Source organism: Nycticebus coucang, chromosome 13 (assembly GCF_027406575.1).
Source record: "Nycticebus coucang isolate mNycCou1 chromosome 13, mNycCou1.pri, whole genome shotgun sequence".
Lineage (NCBI taxonomy): Eukaryota > Metazoa > Chordata > Mammalia > Primates > Lorisidae > Nycticebus > Nycticebus coucang.
In genome coordinates, this window is record NC_069792.1 from 41,200,556 (window position 1) to 41,215,936 (window position 15,381).

The 15,381-nt window shown below is 41.5% G+C and overlaps 1 protein-coding gene and 1 non-coding gene across 3 annotated transcripts in view; one reads left to right on the top strand and one right to left on the bottom strand.

The window, feature by feature from the left end:
- Positions 1-4,275: 4,275 nt before the first annotated feature.
- On the bottom strand, positions 4,276-4,360 carry LOC128564163 (small nucleolar RNA SNORD87). Its single transcript, XR_008374031.1, has one exon. It is a non-coding gene; the product is annotated as a small nucleolar RNA SNORD87 (small nucleolar RNA).
- Positions 4,361-7,852: 3,492 nt separating this feature from the next.
- LOC128563701 (uncharacterized) overlaps positions 7,853-15,381 on the top strand; it is a 42,865-nt gene continuing 35,336 nt past the window's right edge. For both annotated transcript variants that reach the window (XM_053559131.1, XM_053559130.1), the window contains exon 1: positions 7,853-8,469. In XM_053559131.1, coding sequence (XP_053415106.1) covers positions 8,416-8,469 — 54 coding nt within the window. In that variant the 5' untranslated portion in view covers positions 7,853-8,415. The remainder of the gene's footprint in view (positions 8,470-15,381) is intronic.

Consider the following 15,381-nt stretch of genomic DNA (forward strand, 5'->3'; position numbering starts at 1 on the left):
AGGTTCCAACTCCTGTTTTTTTCTCCCCATAAAATGATCTTACTACCCTTGTTCAAAATCATTTGAGATATGCCAGTTTCAGGGGCTATTCTAGTCCATAGATTTAGATATTTACCTTGCCATGAATGGTTCTAACAACTGAGAAATGTACTGCAATGTGTTTATCCTTGATCATTCATTTATTCTTTTTACCCATATTCCAATACTTTCTTTTTCTACTATTTTCACCTCTAAACATTACTATTCAGCTTCAAAACTAATGCTTTTTACAATTTCCAAGCTTTAAAATGTAGACATCAAAATACTTCTTCCGTTGGTACCAAACTAAAGCCGCTTCCTTAGTTTAAAAGAACAAGTGTCAGATTTAGATGATTATCGACATACTCTATTGAATGAGTCAGAACTTAATTTTTATGTTTTCATTATTTTGTTTGATAGAGTGATTTCACATTTGGCTTTTTTTTTTTTTTTTGGCCGGGGCTGGGTTTGAACCCACCACCTCCGGCATATGGGACCGGCACCCTACTCCTTGAGCCACAGGCACCGCCGTCACATTCGGCATTTTAAGTATTCCTCACTTACATTCTGTTTCCTTCTTTAGGAGCCGCTGTATTTTGTGTTGCTCCAAATGCAGTATTTCCATTTGAATTGTATAATGAAGAGTATTTAGAGCAAAGGGATATCTACCTGACTCAGTGCCAATGACAGCTTGAACAGTTTATTGCCACGTATGGACCAGGGACAGGTATCTTCCCTAGTGATGAATAAGTGACTTGAGGAAATCTGTTTTTCTTCATTCCTACCTAAGCAGGGGAGAAAGTGTATTTGAGAGTGATTTTTTAAAAATTTAAGTATGGCCTCCTCAAAATTAATTCCTAATGGGATAAATACTAATCCAAACCTCTCTAGCCAACAGCAGAATTTTAAAACTTAGAACAGTGTGGACAATTTGTAAGTGATAAAGTTGTCAAGGAGAATACTACTTAAGAAACAAATTCTGGTTAGTTCAGAATATCAATGGTGAATAGAAAAAAATATAAATAAGCTGAACAAGGTGAAAAATAACTTTTATGTAGTCCACTATATTTGTCACAAGATGGCAATAATGCTTTATATATAGATAATGTTAAACTATTTTTTTCCCTTACACTTGTGAACTTCTCAAAACTAATGAGTAAATAATATATAAAACCTTTTGTATGACTCCTGGCGGTAGACCAAAACTTTAAAAAAAGTTACATAACCTTAAACTTCAAATTTAAGGCCTTTTCATGCTTTTTTGGACATGTCTATGACATAGTTTCACAAGCCCTAAATACAGAATCTGGAAAAGCCTTGGGAATTCCACATATATTATGCACCTGTCAGGTTAAATGAAAATTTACGTTATCAAGGAGACTATAATTTATAAATTGGCTACTTAGCCCTGACTAGTTACAAGAAAGGTTCCATAAGGCAAAGAAATCAATTTGGAAGCCCAGTCTTCAGTTTTGTATTTTTAGAGACAGTCTCACTATATTGCCTTCAGTAGAGTGCCATAGTGTCACAGCTCACAGCAACCTCCAACTCCTGGGCTTAGGTGATTCTCTTGCCTCAGCCTCCTGAGTAGCTGGGACTACAGGAGCCCACCAGACCTGGCTAATTTGTTGTTGTCATTGCAGTTTGGCCAGGGTTGGGTTCAAACCCGCCAGCTCGGTATATGGCGCCGGTGCCCCACTCACTGAGCCACAGGCACCACCCCCAGTCCTCATTTTCGAAGGAAAGTTTTTCTGCTCTGAAAAGGCAGAAACATCATGAGAAAACGTATCTTGTAAAAAATTCTTAAATCTTTAGTTCTCATTCTTCAAAGCCTTATTGAAAGATCACATCCATTCACAGAAAAGCAAAATATCACCGAACTGCCACTTTATTAACCAAGATGCTATCATGCATCATATCTTTCAAAATTGGCACTTCAGTTTCTTAACCAAACAGCAGGACCACTCACCAACTCTCTGGGATCTAGATCACTATCATTGAACACCTACTAGTGCCAGGGACAATGTTAGAAGGAAAAGCCAGTTTTTAACGTTTACATACTACAATTTTATGTTACCAGTTAGCAAGATGCTTATCTTGTGCTTCTCGTGTACAACTCTTTTATGGTTCTCTATGGGATGAAGGCAGAACACTTCCCTGTATTTATCTTCACCTAGCTAGAAATCTAGTTTTCAAATTCCATTCTTTTAATCCTAGACAGACCTGCCGGCCCAGTTTCTCCTAACATAACACAATTATTACTTGTACTAAGATTAGGATTACTGTATTCAAAGATGAAGTCAAACTGAATAAAATAAAAAAAAAATTTTTAATTAAGATAGGCTCACTGTTGCACTTGGTAGACTGCTATGGCCTCATAATTCACAGCAAACTCAAGCTTTTAGGTTCAAATGATCCTCTTGCCTCAGCCTCCCAAGTAGCTGGAACTACAGGCACCCACTATGCCACCTTTTTTTTTTTTTTTTGAGACAATCTCACTATGTCGCCCTCAGTAGTGCGCTGTGCTGTCACAGCAACTTCAAACTCTTGGGCTTAAGCAATTCTCCTGCCTCAGCCTCCCACATAGCTTGGACTATAAGCGACTACCACAACACCCAATTGTTTTTTTTTATGCAGTTACCATTGTTGGTTAGCGGGCCCTGGCTGGGTTCAAACCTGCCAGCCTTGGTGCATGTGGCCAGAAATGTCTCACTCTGGGTCAGACTGGTCTCAAACCTGAGAGCTCAGGCCACCCGCCTCAGCCTCCCAAAATGCTAGGAATACAACAGGGGTGACCCACAGTGCCTGGGCCCTTAAAATTTAAATCTTAAATAAAATCTATAATCACAGAAAGGTGATAGTTTTCACATAAGGGACAATTTGATTGCATTAAAGCATTCAAGATTCCTACTGGTTTTTCAGGTACAATAGAGAATTACAAAGGGGAAGCCAGATATGACACATGCAGCGATTAGGGCCTCTCCAGAAATTACCAAAAGCTACAAAGGGAAAGTGGGGAGGGAGTACAGGAAATATCTCACCATGCTTTATCTCATTGAGATCACCACCCACAAATGAGCCAATTACATTGTTAAAGTCTGCTAAAAACAGGTCTGATTAGTAGTGACTATTAAGAATACAGCTATTTTGGCTCGGCGCCTGTGGCTCAAGCAGCTAAGGCGCCAGCCACGTACACCTGAGCTGGTGGCTTCGAATCCAGCCCTGGCCCGCCAAACAACAATGACAGCTGCAACCAAAAAATATCCGGGCGTTGTGGCGGGCGCCTGTAGTCCCAGCTCCTTGGGAGGCCGAGGCAGGGGACTCTCTTGAGCCCAAGAGTTGGAGGTTGCTGTGAGCTGTGTGATGCCATGGCACTCTATCCAGGGTGACAGCTTGAGGCTCTGTCTGAAAAAAAAAAAAAAAAAAAAAAGAATAAAGCTATTTTAAAAGAAAAGAGACTTTAGTGCCCAGCAATTAAAATAATTACTCATTTATTTTCTATATCATTTATAATGAAGTTAGTAAAACCAAGTAAAATATTCATTTTCATCATTTGCTTCTGTTCATCTGTTTTCTTGCAGTCTTCGTCCTTTCTTCCATAATGTTGCATGGCACACCTCTAAAAAATCAGAACAGTGAAAATCATTTCATAATCAAAGATAAAGTTAACCACATAACCTCAAACAGTGGCTTTTTGCTGAGGTTCGGTGCCTGTAGCTCAGCACTTAGGGCGCCAGCCACATACACCAAGACTGGTAGGTTCAAATCCAGCCCATATTTGCCAAACAACAACTACAACCAAAAAATAGCTGGGCGGTGTGGTGGGCGTCTGTAGTCCCAGCTATTTGGGAGGCTTAGGCAAGAGAATTGAATTGCTGAAGCCCAAGAATTTGAGGTTGCTGTGAGCTGTGGTGCCAGGGCACTCTACCCAGGGAGACACTTTGTGAGACTGTCTCAAAAAAAAAAAAAAAAAAAAAAAATTCAATGCTGAGAAAAGGAAACCATATCCTGACATGCAAAGGCAACTGCAACAGCTATCGGACCCAATCCCTTGGATTTATCAGACACTTTTAACTGTCAACAGATGTGGTCGCTTTCCTAGTTACAATTACTTACCTGAGGCAACAAAGGAGTATTTCAAAAAACTGCAGCTAAAGGACATCCATGTGCAGCTACCTATGTGCTAAGGAGAAAGAACATTTAGCCTCTTAGTAAAAAAATTGTACTACATACCATTAACATAAACCAATATAGATTACTGACATCTCAGTCTTAAAATTATTTCTTCAAAGATACCCTCAGCTGGGTAAACGGCAAAAATTTAAGTCATCATTGTGCCAGCCATTATCAATGTCAATAACACATCAAACATTTTGTGTATTGGGTGGCGCCTATGGCTCAGTCGGTAAGGCGCCGGCCCCATATACCGAGGGTGGCGGGTTCAAACCCAGCCCCGGCCAAACTGCAACCAAAAAAATAGCCGGGCGTTGTGGCAGCGCCTGTAGTCTCAGCTACTTGGGAGGCTGAGGCAAGAGAATCGCTTAAGCCCAGGAGTTGGAGGTTGCTGTGAGCTGTGTGATGCCATGGCACTCTACCGAGGGCCATAAAGTGAGACTCTGTCTCTACAAAAAAAAAAAAAAAAAAACATTTTGTGTATTGCTTGTTAGTAACAAGAGCACCACGATCCCCAAAAAGATGTCATTTAACACTTTTTGTACCTCAATATATGCAGTGGTGGTTCTACTTTTTCATTGCCATTTTCTGTTAAGCTTTTGGAAAACATCTGTCACAATGACCTTCACACACCTTCAAAACTCACAGGATTTGTCAGACCTAAAAATTAAATTTTCACTGTCAATTCCCATTTGTAATTACATTTTTTTGGCATGTTATATGAAGGAATAGTCTAATAAAAATTTCATACCTGGCAGGCGCGGTGGCTCATGCCTGTAATCCCAGCACTGTGGGAGGCTGAGGAGGGAGAATCAGTCGCTTGAGCTCAGGAGTTAAGAGACTTGCCTGAGCGACAGTGAGACTCCGACTCATGAAAAAAAATGGAAAAACCCAGCCGGGCACTGCCTTGACTGCCTGTAATCCCAGCAGCTTCTGGAGGCTGAGGCAGCGGGGTGCCTGCAGCCTGAGTCTGAGGTTGTGGTGAGCTATCACGCCCACTGCACTCTGCTCAGGGGCATAGGGTGGGACCCTGTCTCAACAACAACAAAAAAATGTCATTCCGGTAAGGAACCCAACTTACCTTTTGGGACTCCAACCCACTTTTTAATAAAAGTACCAGTATCTGTTGCTCAATACATTTCTAACGGAATAAAAGAACACAATTTCTGACAATTACTTCTGATAGTATTAACTGACAAACTCAAAATTTAAAAACATCTGTTAATGACTTATTTTCAAATCTTTTAATTGGTTAGTACCTAAAAATTACATAAATGATGGAAACATTTTATATCCTTCATCATCACAGTATTGATTTTAAGACACAATGGTCCTAACGAGTAGACAACCATTGCTTTTGTCTTAGAGCTTGACTAGAATGCACTAAGTCAGGTTAAATGCTAGATGTACAGAAACTAGTGTGAAGATTTTCATCTGAAAACAGTACAATGGCAAATCTAGTAGTTTTAGAGCAGGGATGCCTTACACTGTCAGTATTAGCAGACACATTCCTATAGAATTAAGTTTAAGTTAACTGAATGTACACAAACAGGGCAAAGGAGATGGCCAGGGCCACACAAAATGTCACACAGCACCTCAGGAGTATAAATCATTGAGCTAGACAATTATTGATATGATTTATGAAGACATACAAGTTTGGACCCTGCTAAGCTATCAGCATTTTCATGTCTTGAAATGCTGAAATATTTCACTTGAGTATGAGGAATAAAATTACTGCTTGTGAATAATTCTAATTTGGAAAATTTCAGTTTAGTATTATGATTCACAGGAACTACAGACAACTACATGCATACTCATTCTTATAATGCCTATGTTTAAAGATACATAATAAACTATCCATCTCACCTCCCAGCCACAGGATCAAGAAACCGATGGACACAAAACTAGAGATAGGTACTACTAGATGGGGGGCAGGGGAATGGGGGTGGGAGGTAACACAGTATTGGCAATATTACCGCTTTTAAATGGGTCATTGAGTTCTTTTGTATTTATGTTTCAGACTTTCATGCACTACCCGTATTTTTATCAAACACTTAGATTGTAAATTTCTAGAAATCCCAGCACTTAGCAACAATTCAAACCACATAGGGCTTAAAATTAAGGAATCCACGGATTATAGAACCATTACATTCATCCTGTTGACAGCTAACTCTTAAAATTACTTCAAATGAAACAATGTATTTCAAATCGGGAAGAAAAAAAAAAAAACCCAGGAATATACCACGTCTCACAGATGCCTTACCATTTTTAAACGTTTTTGAATTGGCAGCATGTTTTCCAGTCTCCCCGCAGTTCACTGATAACACGTCCGGAAACACCCATCTCCCTGTGAATTCAAGCACAGGCATGACGGTAGGCATTTACAGCCTAAGGGCCTTCCAGACCTGCACGGGCTGTTCTCCAATTTCAATGTCTTTTCTCAGAACTTATTTACAAGGAAATTTACAGGAAAACGCCACTGGCTCCACTTATGGCTAGAGACCAGCATAGACCCACAGTAAACTTCCTTTAGAAAGTATTTCCCACGATTGCAATAGGGACTTTACCTAACAATTGCAATCAGTGTAACCTGGCTTATTGTACCCTCAATCAATCCCCAACATTAAAAAAAAAAAAAAGTAAGAAAATAAAATTTCCCTGTAATCCCAGCTGTTCGGGAGGCTGAGGGAAGAGAATCGCATAAGCCCAAGAGTTAGAGGTTGCTGTGAGCCCTGTGATGCCACGGCACTCTACCCGAGGGCGGTACAGTGAGACTGTCTCTACACACAAAAAAAGAAAATTTCAAAACCACAAAGTAATGTTAGGGATGGGTCGTCTTATTACCTAGGAGATAATCACCTCCCCCGCGTATAAACTGCTCCCTGATAAATGATAAATAAGCCGCCCATTTAAAGGAAACCTGAACAAGCCAATGCCGCACGCTCAGATTTGCAGGGGTACAAAAGGGACCCGGCAAAGGCCGGGCGGAGCACTAAGTTACCTGGCCGTTCCTTCCAGGCACCTTGGGTTCCCGAGTCAAGCAAGGCCCTTTATACTAACTTCTGGGCTCAGAGTCAAAATCAGCACTTACGGAGTAGGCTGCGCTAAGACTTCCAGGTGGTTGCTCACAAAAGCGCCCGCTCAGGTGGCCGGAGGGCTCGTGGCCCCTGACCGCGCGGGGAGCGTCGCCTCCTGGGCCAAATCTGCGGCGCCGCAGCTCGGCTGGGCCGGAGCAAGGCGGCGCCGCGCTCGGTACCCACGAAGGAGAGCCCGGCACGTAGGAGAGGAGGAACTAAGACCGCGATGGCTCTCACCTCCAAGAGCCCAGCTACCGACTGGCAGGCTCAGCCGCTTTCCCACCCGCATAGCTAACGGTTCTTCCCGCCCACCCGCATAGCTAGCAGTTATTCCCGAATTGTCCTCCCTCGGCTGCCGCGCGGAAAAGAAGGCCGCTGTCCGCGGGTAGCTGTTGGACCTCCGGGGCTAGACCCGCCCCTTCCGGGACTCAGTCCCGCCCGTCCATGCGCAGTGCGGGTAGACACTAGGTCCAGACCGGAGGTCTGGCCTTCGGGTTTGGGTTGAACAGCTGAGTGTAACTTTGCTAGAAGCATTTTTTTTTTTTTTTTTTTTTTTTTTTGAGGCACAGTCTATGTAGCCCTTGGTAGAATGCCGTGGCAGCACACAGCTCCCAGCAACCTCCAACTCCTGGGCTTAAGCGATTCTCTTGCCTCAGCCTCCCGAGTAGCTGAGACTACAGGCGCCCGCCACAACGCCCGGCAATTTTTTGGTTGCAGTTCAGCAGGGGCTGGGTTTGAACCCGCCACCCTCGGTATATGGGGCCGGCGCCTTACCGACTGAGCCACAGGCGCCACCCAGCATAGAATTTTATTAATAGTAATTTTTTAAAAATTCTAGGCCGGGTGCCATGGCTCACGCCGTAATCCTAGCACTCTGGGAGGCCAAGGTGGGTGGATTGCTTGAGTTGAGGAGTTTGAGACCAGACTGAGCAAGTGTGAGACCCTATTTCTAAACATAGCCTGGCTTTGTGGCAGACGCCTATAGTCCCAGCTACTTGGGAGGCTGAGGAAAGAAGATCTTTTGAGCCCAAGAGTTTGAGGTTTCTGTGAGCGGTGATCCACGGCACTCTACCCAGGGCAACAGAGTGACACTGTGTCTCAAAATTTAAAAAAAAAAAAAAAATAGCCATTCTTTAGTAATATAATCATGATTAACTTAGAAAGTTTTATATTTTGTAGATACAAGTGGATTCAGGAGCAGGTAAGATATTATTTTCTTATAAGCTGTCAGAATCTATGGTCTGCACTTACACATGTAAATCTCATTTGGAGAACCTCGTCTCCTGATGTTTGCAGTATAAAATGAGGTTGGAACTGGTAGGAAGTTGTCTGTAAAAGCCACATCCTCGGGCTTTCCCTGGCTGGATAGTAAGCATGTCAAAACAGAGTTAATGCAAGCAAAATGTAAATGATCCTAGTCACAGATGCATGACTTTTCTATGTAAGATTCTTTTACCTCAGGCAAGATTATTTTTAAACATAATATTGACATTGAGGTAATCATAGTATTTATACTTCTCGTCAAGGTTAAAGTTCCAAATCTGTGGAAAAATGTATTAAATTGTCAGAAAATAGGGAACTGATCTGAATGAAAGTTGATTCTTAAACACTTGAAGTACATGAACTTTCCCGAGATAATTTTGGTGAAAATTGCCTTAATTACTTATGATTTCTGCCAGGATCTAAAATAAGGAGTTAACCACAGTGACTTTGTCAATGGGAGACACTAGTGTTTTCCTTTTCTGTTTAAAAATTTAACTTTTACATTAAGAATAAACTTTGAAAATAACTATTTAAATGTTAGAAATTCTGAATGTAAAGGGATGTTTTAAAATTACTTGAGCTGGCCATTGAGACCTGGTGGGAAGTCTGCTAGGGGACTTGAGAGACAATTTTGTTCTTTGATGAAGATACCTGTTTGCAGACAAGCCGCTCTTCTTTCCTAAGACACTCTCATCCAGACATTCTTACCTGTGAAAGAACGCCTGTCCCTTACTGTTGCAACTGTCCTGTTAAATGAGAGATGGTAAAATGGAAAGAAGGAACCAGCAACTGAAAGATACTGAATGGTCACCGAATTAACTAGAATGAACTAGCTAGGGAGCAACTTCTTGTTATGTGAAATAATACATTTTTCTTATTCTTTAAAACAACTATTCAAGAATAATGATGTGGAGCATTGAGAGGTGGAACTAATTGAAAATTATGATGCTATTCATACCCCAGTGATAATCTAACATAAATTATGTCCTGAAATTAACATCCCATTAAACCTTTCAGTGAGTTACAATACGAACTTAACAGCTCTTTTCTCAAATCCTACTAGCTCCACTTTTAAGGAACAATAAGTATGCTGTTCTCAAAAGTCTCCAAGGGAAAAAGGATGATTGACAAGGAGTATGTTAACTGGAAGGAATCATTAACCAGAAGGTATAACTATGTAGAAAACATGTGAATATCCTCAGTGTGTGTGTATTTACACATTTGTTCTTGTGTGTTTTACATATATGTGTGTCAGAGACTACAAACAAAAGTCAACTTTCACGGGGTGTCATACTTGTGTATGTATGATCTGTCACCCAGGAACTTAGAAAACTTGGTCCACTGGTGAGATTATGTTCTCCTTATCTTCTTGTGTTAACCACACAGGACACAAATACAAATAGCAAGGTCCCATTAAAAGAAAACCAAATGAATGACCATCTTCCACTTTGTAATGGCCGTCACAAATAAATCACGCAGTTTGTCAAATAGGAAATATTTTCTCAATGTGCATAGGCCTTACTTTCTCATTGGCTCATGTATTATATCTGCTCCTTTTTTTGTTGATTCCTGCTTAGCTTTGAAGACCCAGCCTGTCCCCAAACAATTATCAGAATTATCTCCAAATCCTGATAATTCTCCCTTTGTAACTGGGCTTTCATATTATAACAGAATGTAATGTTGGGCAGCGTGGGACCCTCTCTCTGAGTTGGTTCCTTCTTCTTCCATAGTAGAATCTTGGGACAACAGAATGAGACAAATCATTAAAGCATAGGACCTGGCAAAAGTCGAGTATCATATGAGGATGATGGAGTGTTGAAATCTATGTTATTCTGCCTCCTGCTTCTTCCCCTTTCAGGCCATTTGGGCCATTGCAATCTTTCTAAACACCTTTGATGTACAGTTTGCTGCTATGACAACAGCAATGGCAGCCTTTAGTCTGATCAATTCCAACTCCAGAAGCTGGCATGCTCCTGACTATTCCATCCCGGACTCGTGGCCAGGAAGGTAGATGGACACCAAACGATATTTACTCTTATTTTAGTGTGTATTTGCCATGACATTGAAAGGTAATTTTACATATGCTTATTTTTGTTTTTTCCTACAAGCATTTTTTCATATGTTTTTGGTCATTTGGGTTTTCTTTTCTATAAACTACAGCCTCATAGCTTTTGTCAGATTTTTTTTTTTTTTTTTTGAGACAGAGTCTCAAGCTGTTGCCCTGGGTAGAGTGCCATGGCGTCACAGTTCACAGCAACCTCCAACCTTTGAGGTTAAGTGATTCTCTTGCCTCAGCCTCCCAAGTAGTTGGGACTACAGGCGCCTGCCACAACGCCCTGCTATTTTTTTGTTGTTGTTGCGGTTGCCATTGTTGTTTTAGCTGGCCCGGGCTGGGTTTGAACCTGCCAGCCTGGGTGTATGTGGCCAGTGCCCTACCCACTGAGCTATGGGTGCCACCTTGTCTGATTTTTTTTTTTTTTTAGAGTTATCTGTATGTTTAAAAATTGGTTTATGGGATTTTTTTATATATCCTGGGTACTAATTTTCTGTAAATTAACAGTTCTATGCTTTGCAAGTAACTTTTCCCAGTCTGTTTTGTTTCTCATTATATTTATGGAGTTTTATGTTGTTTGGCAGACTGTACTCTTCTCTCTACTTCCAGTAGCTCCCAGCACTTCTGCATTTCTTTTATTTTTTTTTCTTTCTTTTTACTTTTTGAGAGACAGAGTCTTGCTCTGTCACCCGTGCTGGGGTACAGTGGCATGATCGCAGTTCACTATAACCTCAAACTCCTGGGCTTGGGTGAGCCTCCAACCTCAGCTTCCTGAGTAGCTGGAACTACTGGCATTCATCATTATGCCCAGCTAATTTTTCTATTTTTGTAGAGAGGAGATCTTACTCTCTCTCAGGCTGACCTCAAGCAATCCTTCTATCTTGGCCTTCCAAAGTGCTAGGATTATAGGGATGCTTCATCGTGCCTAGTCTAATGTAATAGTTTTTGTAGAGATGGGATCTATGTTGCCCAGACTGGTCTCCAACTTCTGGCCTCAAGCAATCTGCCTGCCTCGGTCTCCCAAAGTGCTGGAATTACAGGCGTGAGCCACTAAGGATTAGTAATCCATTGGGATTACTGGCCCTCACCTCTGCATCTCTATGAACGATTTCTGGTAACCCTTAAATTCAAGTGCTTTAACATGCCTTTCAAGGCTCTCCTTGTTGCAGTTTGGCCAGGGTCCGGCTTGAACCTGCCACCCTCGGTATATGGGGCCGGTGCCCTACTCACTGAGCCACAGGTGCCACCCATCAAGGCTCTCCTTGATGTGAGAATATGGACTAATATAGTATTATATTTATTCCTAGGATTTTGAGAATTAAATAAAATAATACATATCAAGTATTCATCTCCTCCCTGAAAGCATCATGTTCTTTTGCTTTTTTCCTATACCTAGAAGGTTCTTCTCCTATTTGCCTTCCCTGACCTCTTACAACTGGATTATGGCAGACAGTCTTGTTGCCATCCCAGGAGACATCCTCAGCCTTCTTCCCTGATAAAGAAACACTGATTTTGTTTATGTTACGGGCTTAGTCCTAGGGCCAGGCCCATTACAGTGACATACTTTATAACGATGTTTTGGTCAATGAGGGATTCCGTATTAGTACCATAAGACGATTAATACCCTATTTTTTAATTGTACCTTTTCTGTGATATATTTTTGTTATATATGAAAATACTTACCATTGTGTTAAATTGCCTACATTCTGAGTTCAGCAGCATGCTGTACAGGTTGGTAGCATAGGATCAACAGGCTATGCCAAAGAACCTGGGTGCATGGTAGGTTATACCAGCTAGGTTTATGTAAGTACACTCTGTGATGTTTGCGCAATGACACAATTACCTAAGGACCAATTTCTCAGAACCATCCCCATCGTTAAGCGACATATATTTCATTTTCTTTCAACCCATTTATCTGCTTCCCCTGCCTTCTGTGGTAGATGCTGGGCATAGACTCACTCAATAGCTAGTCCAGCTTCCTTTTATTGGTCATTGGATACTTCAGAGACTGAAAAGCTAAGTATTATACTGCCTAGACTCTTTTGCAGTTAGGATTCTGGATATGAATTAGGTCCTGCCTATCAAATGCATTCATGCAAGACCTGAATTCTAAATCAAGTTGTATAGGGGCTGGGTACAGTGGCTCATGCCTGTAACCCTAGGACTCTGGGAGGCTGAGGTAGCAGGATCACCTGAGCTCAGGCATTCTAGACCAGCCTGACCAAGAGGAAGACTCCATCTTTATTTAAAAAAACAAAACAAAACTAGAAAAATTAGCCAGGTGTTGTGGCAGGTTCCTAGTCCAAACTACTTGGGAGGCTGAGGCAGGAGGATCACTTGAGCCCAGGAGTTAGAGGTTGCAGTGAGCTATGATGACACCATGACAACTCTAGCCCTGGGCAACAAAGTCTGTCTCCAAAAAAAAAACCAAAAACAAAAGGCGAAGAGGCATGCATTTTGCTGATGAATATCATATTAGCCAAGTTTATGCAGCAAAACAGAGCCTACAAAAATATATATGAATTTATATGTACATGTTTATATAAACTAACACAATACACGGAAGCTTAGAAGTCCCATCATCTGTCATCTCTAAGCTGGAGACCCAGGAAAGGTGGTGATATAGTACAGAGGCCTGAAAACCAAAGGGCTGGTGGTAGAGATTCCAGTCTAGGTCTGAAGGTCTGAGAACCAGGAGTGTTGAGAACAGTAATGTCTCAGTTCAAGCTCTCTCAAGCAGAGAGCAAATTCCACCTTCCTTTTGTTCTATTCAGGCCCCCAACAGATGCCCCCTCACCCAGGGGAGGATCATGTACTTCACTCAGCATGTCAGTTCAAATCCCTTCTGGAAACATCCGCACCATTGCACCCTGTGTCCTCATTGGTTTGGGCTGCTATAACAAAAAAAAAAAAAAAAACTACACACTGGGGGCCTTAAACCATGGCAATGTGTTTCTCACTATTCTGGAGGCTGGGATTGACCACCTGAAGGTGCAGGCAGATCTGGTGCTTGGTGAGGGCCTGCTTCCTGGTTTGGAATTTTTCTTCTTTATCCTCTCATGATGCATGTGTGTGTGTGGTGGGGGGGGTAGTAGGAAAACAAGCTCTCTGGTGTCTTTTTATAAATAAGATCTCTTATATCTGTTTTTATTTTTTTTGTGGTTTTTTGGCCGGGGCTGGGTTTGAACCCGCCATCTCCGGCATATGGGACTGGCGCCCCCCACTCCTTGAGCCACAGGTGCCGCCCATTCTTATATCTGTTTATAAGAGCATGAATCCTATTCACAAGGACCCTACCCTCATGACCAATTACCTCCTAAAGGGCCTAGCTCCTAATATCATCACATTGGGGTTAGGATTTCAACATATAAAATGAAACATTCGTAGCATCTAGAAATAATGTTTAGTTAGCTGTGGGCATCCCTATGCCCAGTCAAGTTGACAAAAATTAACCATTACACATATGTAGCAAAGGCAGCATGCTTTTGCAGTCAGTTACTGTAGGGGCAGCTTCCCATTTGTCATTTCATGGAACTGGGCTGCCAAGGCAGCTGATACTTCTTGGTAGCTCAAGATACCATAAAGGAGAAGATAGGTAATTTTGACTACATAAAAAAATAAACCATGAGGCAGAAATATCAGCTGCCTTGGCAGTTCCATGGAGTGCCTTCAGAAATTTTGACTATAAATCCAGCCTTAGTTTCATCTCATGAATCTTTAAGTTATTAGTAACCTATAATAAGCCCCTTTCTTTTACAATTAGCTAGAGCATGTGCCACAACCATATCCAGACTGATATACCTTCCTTACATGTGGGGGTGACCTTGAACCCAATCTCGGCCAATGAGCCAGTGAGGAATAAGTAGAAGGCTTGGACCCTGACTTTTCCATGAAGCCACCTTACCGGTCCTGGACATGGCCTACTTATGGACTTCTTTTCTGTTTTTTTCTTTTATCCAACCCTTAAGTAGAACCAGACAATTTCTCTTACATGAGAGAATAAGGTCCTAATTTATTTAAGCCACTATAGTTGGGTCTTAGCAACTGAATGCAATTCCTAACTGATTCTAGTAATCAATGAACAGTGAGTGACTTTCATAGTATTAAAAAAAAACATTTGTGTGGGCAGCGCCTGTGGCTCAAGGAGTAGAGCACTGGTCCCATATGCCAGAGGTGGTGGGTTCAAACCCAGCCCTGGCCAAAAAACCAAAAAAAAAAAAAAAAAAGAATGGAAAAAAAAACATTTGTGGATCAACTGATGAGTGATGAACAAAGGCACTGAAGCATGAAATAGCTGTGTGTGCACGTGTGTGTGTTTACAGCCTAAAATATAAAGTAGGAAGTGGTGGACAATAAGGGCAGTGACACAGGAAGGTGGTTCGTAAGTCAAGTTACGGGGTTAGACTTCATCCTTAAATCATGGGGTACCACCGAAGGGACTGAAGCAACTATGGTACATATTTAGGTTTGTATTTTTGATAGGTTACTTGGGTGCAGCCAATACTAAAGGTTGGGAAAACTGCTAAGTCTCCACATTATAGGGTGAAAGATGATGAATACTTGTGATAACTATTCTTACATACTTTGGAGAATGTAAGTATACTGGTAGGCAAATTGTTTAACATGGAATTGCTAAGCTGGAGTATGTACACTTAAAATAATGAGTGATTTTGCCAAATTGTATTCAAAAGAACTTCACTTTAACTGCACAAAAGTCCTTGTTTCTCCACCTTCACCAACCAATGTAGATGTTTTTTGTTAGTATCATAGGTAGCATATGCATTATTTCATTGCTTT